The sequence below is a fragment of the Malurus melanocephalus genome, unplaced genomic scaffold, assembly GCF_030028575.1.
Source record: "Malurus melanocephalus ecotype Western Australia unplaced genomic scaffold, MMel_1.1 scaffold_1769, whole genome shotgun sequence".
NCBI classification, from domain to species: domain Eukaryota; kingdom Metazoa; phylum Chordata; class Aves; order Passeriformes; family Maluridae; genus Malurus; species Malurus melanocephalus.
In genome coordinates this window covers 1-6,768 of record NW_026625001.1, presented here as the reverse complement: position 1 = coordinate 6,768, position 6,768 = coordinate 1, and the positions used below count along the sequence as shown (strand labels likewise).

Genomic DNA, 6,768 nt, shown 5'->3' with positions numbered 1-6,768 from the left:
GGAATGGCATTCCCGAGAACTCACCCTGTGGAAAATCCCTTTTCCCGTCGTCATTCCCGATTTTTTGCCACATTCCCAGTGAGGAGGGAAATTCCAGGTTTTCTTTTTCGGGATCCATCCCTTGGGAATTTTCTTCCCGTTGGGAAAATCCCGAGGATTTGGGGCTGGAAAGGGAAAAAAAAAAAATCCGGATTGATTTTTGGTAAATTTGGGGAATTTTTCAAAAGGAAAAGGGCCCAGGAATGTGGGAATGGGAGGGGATTTTTGGGATCAAGGACAGAGAATTCCAGAGGGAAAGGATGGAAAGAATTCCAGAGGGGAAAGGAGAATTCCAGAGGGAAAGGGCAGAGAATTCCAGAGGGAAAAGGACAGAGAATTCCAGAGGGAAAAGGAGAATTCCAGAGGGAAAAGGAGAATTCCAGAGGGAAAGAGAGAATTCCAGTGGGAAAGGATGGAGAGAATTCCAGAGGGAAAGGGACAGAGAATTCCAGAGGGAAAGAGAGAATTCCAGAGGGAAAGGACAGGAAAAGCTCCGGAGGGAAAGGGAGAATTCCGGAGGGAAAGGGCAGAGAATTCCAGAGGGAAAAGGAGAATTCCAGTGGGAAAAGACAGAGAATTCCAGAGGGAAAGGGAGAAATCCAGAGGGAAAGGGAGAATTCCAGAGGGAAAGGATGGGAGAATTCCAGAGGGAAAAGATGGGGAGAATTTCAGAGGGAAAAGGAGAATTCCAGCGGAAAAAGGATAATTCCAGAGAGAAAGGGAGAATTCCAGAGGGACACGACAGAGAATTCCAGAGGGAAAGAGAGAATTCCAGAGGGAAAGGATGGGGAGAATTCCAGAGGGGAAAAGGAGAATTCCAGAGGGAAAAGGAGAATTCCAGCGGGAAAAGATGGAGAGAATTCCAGAGGGAAAAGATGGAGAGAATTCCAGAGGGAAGAGGAGAATTCCAGCGGGAAAAGGACAGAGAATTCCAGAGGGAAAGGAAGAATTCCAGAGAGGAGAATTCCAGCGGGGAAAGGGGAATTCCAGAGGGGAAAGGAAAATTCCAGAGGGAAATGGAGAATTCCAGCAGGAAAAGGAGAATTCCAAAGGGGAAAGGAGAATTTCAGAGGGGAAAGGAAAATTCCAGAGGGGAAAGGAAAATTCCAGAGGGAAAGGACAGAGAATTCCAGAGGGAAAAGGAGAATTCCAGCGGGACAGGGAGAATTCCAGAGGGAAAGGATGGAGAGAATTCGGAAGAGGAGAATTCCAGAGGGAAAGGACAGGGATTATCTCAAGGGAAGGGACACGGAGAATTCCAGAGGGAAGAGGAGAATTCCAGAGGGAAAATGAGAATTCCAGAGGGAAGGGACAGAGAGGGCCCTGAGGGCTCTGAGCCGCGCCCCGCGCTGACCCCGCCGAAGGCCAAGAGCCGAACCGGGCGGGCGCTCCCCGCTCCGAGTGCCTGCAGGGACCCTACAGGGCTTGACAGTCCCCAAAAGAGGTTTAGAGACCCAAAAATCCCACAAAATAACCCAAAAAAATTTTAAAACCCCAAAAAAAAATTTTAAAAAACCCCAAACCCTCCCTGAGGGCTCACCCTCACCTCAAATCGCGCGCCTCAGCGCCGCCGGAAGTGCGTCATCACGCCACCCGCCGTTCCGTACAACAAGATGGCGGCGCCCTGTKGTACGGTACCTCCAGCTTGTTCCCATCAGCCCCCGCGGTGCCGTACGGCAGCATGGCGGCCACGGGARCGGCGGCGCTGGTGCAGTACGTGGTGCTCCGCGGGGATCTGGCGCGGCCGCCGCTGTCGTGGCCGCTCGGGGCCGTGGTGGCTCAGGGCTGTCACGCCGCGCTCGCCGCCGTTCACGCGTACCGGGAGAATCCCGACACCGGGGCGTACCTGGAGCAGGGGGACGCCATGAGGACCGTGGTGCTGGAGGTAGCGGCGGGAGCGCGGGGCATGATGGGAACGGCGCTCTGAGGGGAGGGAGGGCGCCATGTTGGGGGGGGCGGGGGTCTGAGGGGAACTTGGGGAAAAATTGGGGAAATTGGGAAAACGAATGGGGAAAAGGGAGGGAAATGGGGAGAAAAGAGGAAGAAAATGGGGCAAAAAGTGGAGGAAAAGGGCAAAAAGAGGAGGAAAAGCTCGCAGGGCATGATGGGAGAGGTGCCCTGAGGGGAAGGAGGGCGCCATGTTGGGGGGGGCAGGGGGCTGAGGAAAAATTGGGAAAAATGGGGAAAAGGGAGGGAAATGGGGAGAAAGGAGGAAGAAAATGGGGCAAAAAGAGGAGGAAAAGGGCAAAAAGTGGAGGCAAAGGGCAAAAAGAGGAGGAAAAGCTCGCAGGGCATGATGGGAGAGGTGCGCTTAGGGGAAGGAGGGCGCCATGTTGGGGGTGGCAGGGGTCTGAGGGGAAATTGGGGAAAAACTGGGGAAAAATTGGGGAGAAGAGAGGGAAATGGGGAGAAAGTAGGAGGAAAATGGGGAAAAGAGGGGGAAAAGGGTAAAAAGAGGAGGAAAATAGGGAGAAATGAGGGGGAAAAGGGAAAAAAGAGGAGGAAAAGAGGAGGAAAAGGGCAAAAAGGGGGGAAAATTGGGGAAAAGGGCAAAAAGATGAGGAAAAATTGGGGGAAATTGGGGAAAAGGGCAAAAAGAGGAGGAAAAGGGCAAAAAGAGGAGGGAAAGGGCAAAAAAGAGGAGGAGAGGGTGAAAAGAGGAGGAAAAGGGCGAAACGAGGGGGAAAAGAGCAAAAAGATGAGGAAAAGGGCAAAAGAGATGAGTAAAAATTGGGTAAAAGGGCAAAAAAGAGGAGGGAAAGGGCAAAAAGAGGAGGAAAAAGGCAAAAGGGAGGTGGAAAAGGGCAAAAAGAGAGGGAAAGGGCAAAAAGATGAAAAAAAAGGGAAAAAAGTGGAGGAAAGGGGCAAAAAAGAGGAGGAAAAATTGGGGAAAAATTGGGGGAAAGGGCAAAAAGAGGAGGAGAATGGCAAAAAGAGGAGGAAAAATTGGGGAAAAGGGCAAAAGGAGGAGGAAAAGGGCAAAGGGAGGAAAAAAGGGAAAAAAGTGGAGGAAAGGGGCAAAGAAGAGAAGGAAAAATTGGGGAAAAGGGCAAAAGGAGGAAAAAAGTGGAGGAAAGGGGCAAAAAAGAGAAGGAAAAATTGGGAAAAGGGCAAAAAAGAGGAGGAAGGCGGCAAAAAGGAGAAAAAAGGACAAAAAGAGGAGTAAAAGAGGAGGAAAAGGGCCAAAAGAAATGAGGAAAAATTGGGGAAAAGGGCAAAAAAGAGGAGGAAAAGGGGCAAAAAGAGGAGGAAGGGGGTAAAAAGATGAGGAAAAGGGGAAAAAGAAGAGGAAAAGGGGAAAAAGAGGAGGAAAAGGGCAAAAGAGAGGAGGAAAAATTGGGGAAAAGGGAAAAAAGGAGGAAAAGGGCAAAAAGAGGATGGGAATAAAGCGGGAAAGCGGAAAACCGGAGGGAAAACCTGCCCCCAAATCCATCGGGAATTCTCCCGGGAATTTTCCCCGGCATTCCCGATATTCCGCAGGCTCCGGACGAGCAATCCCTGCTGGAGGTGCAGCGGCGGCTGCGGGAGGAGGGCATCGAGCACCGCCTGTGGATGGAGAACCCCGAGGGCGTCCCCACGTGCCTGGCGCTGCGGCCGTACCCCAAAGAGAGAGTGCAGAGCCTCCTGCGCCACCTCAAACTGCTGCGATGACTGCACACGGCTTTTCCTTGGAATTCTCTGTTTTCCTGAAATTTTTGGTGTAATTTTATCACCTATTTTCTGGAATTTTCAGTGACTTTATCATGGTTTTCCTGAAATTTTCAGTATCTTTATCCTGTATTTCCTGAAATTTTTGGTGTATTTATCACGTATTTCCATGAATTTTCAGTGTCTTTATCACAGTTTTTATGGAATTTTCAGTGACTTTATCACGGTTTTTCCTAAAATTTTCGGTGACTTTATCATGTATTTTCAGGAATTTTCAGTCACTTTATCGTGTATTTCCAGGAGTTTTCGATGTCTTTATCATGTATTTCCTGGAATTCTGTATGACTGTATCCTGTTATTTCTATGAATTCTCTGTATCTTTATCCCAAATTCTCAGTGTCTTTATTGCAGTTTTTCCTAAAATTTTCGGCGACTTCATCATGGATTTTCTGGAATTTAAGGTGTCTTTGTCCCATCATTTTGGGAATTCTCCATGACTGTATCCCATTATTTCCATAAATTCTCTGTGTCTTTATCCCAAATTCTCAGTGTCTTTATTGCCGTTTTTCCTGGAATTTTCAGTGACTTTATCATGGATTTCCTAAAATTTTCAGTGTATTTATCATGGATTTCCTGGAATTCTCCATGATTTTATCCCATTTTTCCATGAATTCTCCATGATTTTCTTGTTTTTTTCTCCATGAATTCTCCGTGTTTTATCCCAAATTCTCGCCGTGTTGGTCCCGTTGATCTCGGCCATACCCCAAAGAGCGCGTGCAGCCAATCCTGCGCCACCTCCAACTGCTGCGATGACTGCAAACACAGCTTTTATCGGAATTCTCCATTTTCCTGGAATTCTCGGGGACTTTATCCTGTTTTCCCTAAAATTTTCGGTGTATTTATCATGGATTTTATGGAATTTTCAGTGTATTTATCATGTATTTCCTGAAATTTTCAGTGTCTTTATCATGGATTTCCAGGAATTTTCGGTGTCTTTATCATGGATTTCCATGAACCTTCAGTGACTTTATCACGGTTTTTATGGAATTTTCAGTGACTTTATTGTGGTTTTTGTGGAATTTTCAGTGGCTTTATCCTGTATTTCCTGGAATTTTCGGTGTATTTATCATGGATTTCCTGGAATTTCCAGTGTATTTATCCTGGATTTCCTGTAATTCTCCATGATTTTATCCCATTATTTCCATGAATTCTCTGTGTCTTTATCCCAAGTTCTCAGTGTCTTTATTGCAGATTTTCCTGAAATTTTCGGTGTATTTATCATGGATTTTCTGGAATTTTCAGTGACTTTATCATGTATTTTCTGGAATTTTCAGTGGGTTTATCATGTATTTCCAGGAATTTTTTGTGTCTTTATCATGTATTTTCTGGAATTCTCAGTGTCTTTATCCCATTATTTCTTGAATTCTCAATTACTTTATCCCGTTATTTCCATGAATTCTGCGTGTCTTTATCCCAAATTCTCAGTGTCTTTATCCCGGTTTTCCAGGAATTCTTGGTGTCTTTATCCAGTTTTTTTAGGAATTCTCCGTGTATTTATCCTGCATTTCCTGGAATTCGCCATGGTTTTATCCCATTTTTGCCACAAATTCTCGCCGTGTTTTTATCCCAAATTCTCAGTGTCTTCATCCATTTTTCCAGGAATTTTCAGAGTTTTTATCCCATTTTTCCATGAATTCTCCATGATTTTCTCCCGTTTTTTTCTCCATGAATTCTCCGTGTTTTATTCCAAATTCTCGCTGTGTTGATCCCGTTGATCTCGGCCGTACCCCAAAGAGAGAGTGCAGAGCCTCCTGCGCCACCTCAAACTGCTGCGATGACTGCACACGGCTTTTCCTGGGAATTCTCCATTTTCCTGGAATTCTCAAAGAGTTTATCATGGATTTTATGGAATTCTGGGTGTCATTATCCCCGTTTTCCTGGAATTTTTGGTGTCTTTATCACGTATTTTCTGGAATTTTCGGTGTCTTTATCCCATTATTGAATTCTCTATGACTTTATCCCATTATTTCCATAAATTCTCTGTGTCTTTATCCCAAATTCACAGTGTCTTTATTGCAGTTTTTCCTGCAATTTTCGGTGTCTTTATCATGGATTTTCTGGAATTTCCAGTGTATTTATCACGCTTTTCCTGGAATTCTCCATGATTTTATCCCGTTTTTACCATGAATTCTCCATGTTTTTATCCCAAATTCTCAGTGTCTTTATTACATTTTTTCCTGGAATTCTCTGTGTCTTTTATCCCATTTTTCCTGGAATTCTCCATGATTCTCTCCCGTTATTTTCTCCATGAATTCTCTGTGTTTTATCCCAAATTCTCAGTGTGTTTATCCGATTATTACAGGAATTTTCGGTGTCTTTATCACGGTTTTCCTGGAATTCTCCATGTTTTTTTCCTGTTATTTCCATGGATTCTCTGTGTCTTTATCCCAAATTTTCAGTGTCTTTATCCTGTTTTTTTTCAGGAATTCTCAGTGTCTTTATCCCATTTTTTTCTGGAATTTTTCATGTCTTTATCCCATTTTTCCTGGAATTCCCCATTACTTTATCCCATCATTTCTATGAATTCTCCATGTTTATATCCCAAATTCTCCGTGTCTTTATCCTACTATTTTGGGAATTTTCAGAGCCTTTATCCCATTTTTCCATGAATTCTCCATGATTTTCTCCCGTTATTTTCTCCATGAATTCTTGGTGTCTTTATCCCAAATTTTCGGTGTCTTTATCTTGGTTTTTAAGGAATTCTCAGTGTCTTTATCCCATTTTTTCAGTAATTTTCTGTGTCTTTATCACCGTTTTCCTGAAATTCTCCATGATTTTATCCCATTTTTACCATGAATTCTCTGTGTCTTTATCCCAAATTTTCCATGTCTTTATCCCGGATTTCCTGGAATTTTTGGTGTTTTTATCCCAGTTTTCCTAGAATTTTCGGTGTCTTTATCCCGTTTTTCCTGGAATTCTCTATGACTTTATCCCATTTTTACCATGAATTCTCCGTGTCTTTATCCCAAATTCTCAGAAAAAAAAAATTTCCCAGATTTTTTCCAGGAATTAACAACCCCC

At 44.4% G+C, this 6,768-nt stretch overlaps 2 protein-coding genes across 2 annotated transcripts in view; one reads left to right on the top strand and one right to left on the bottom strand.

The window, feature by feature from the left end:
- The window catches only part of LOC130587331 (centromere protein O-like), a 7,429-nt gene extending 5,689 nt beyond the window's left edge, over positions 1 to 1,740 (bottom strand). The window contains exons 1-2 of the mRNA XM_057388309.1: positions 1,586 to 1,740; positions 25 to 164 (exon numbers count right to left, since the gene is read on the bottom strand). Of these exons, the coding sequence (XP_057244292.1) occupies positions 25 to 118 (94 nt within the window). The 5' untranslated portion in view covers positions 119 to 164; positions 1,586 to 1,740. The remainder of the gene's footprint in view (positions 1 to 24; positions 165 to 1,585) is intronic.
- On the top strand, positions 1,686 to 4,222 carry PTRHD1 (peptidyl-tRNA hydrolase domain containing 1). Its single transcript, XM_057388310.1, has 2 exons — positions 1,686 to 1,924; positions 3,520 to 4,222. The coding sequence occupies exons 1-2, from the start codon at positions 1,721 to 1,723 to the stop codon at positions 3,688 to 3,690; spliced, it is 375 nt and encodes a 124-aa protein (XP_057244293.1). The 5' UTR covers positions 1,686 to 1,720; the 3' UTR covers positions 3,691 to 4,222.
- Positions 4,223 to 6,768: the final 2,546 nt, after the last annotated feature.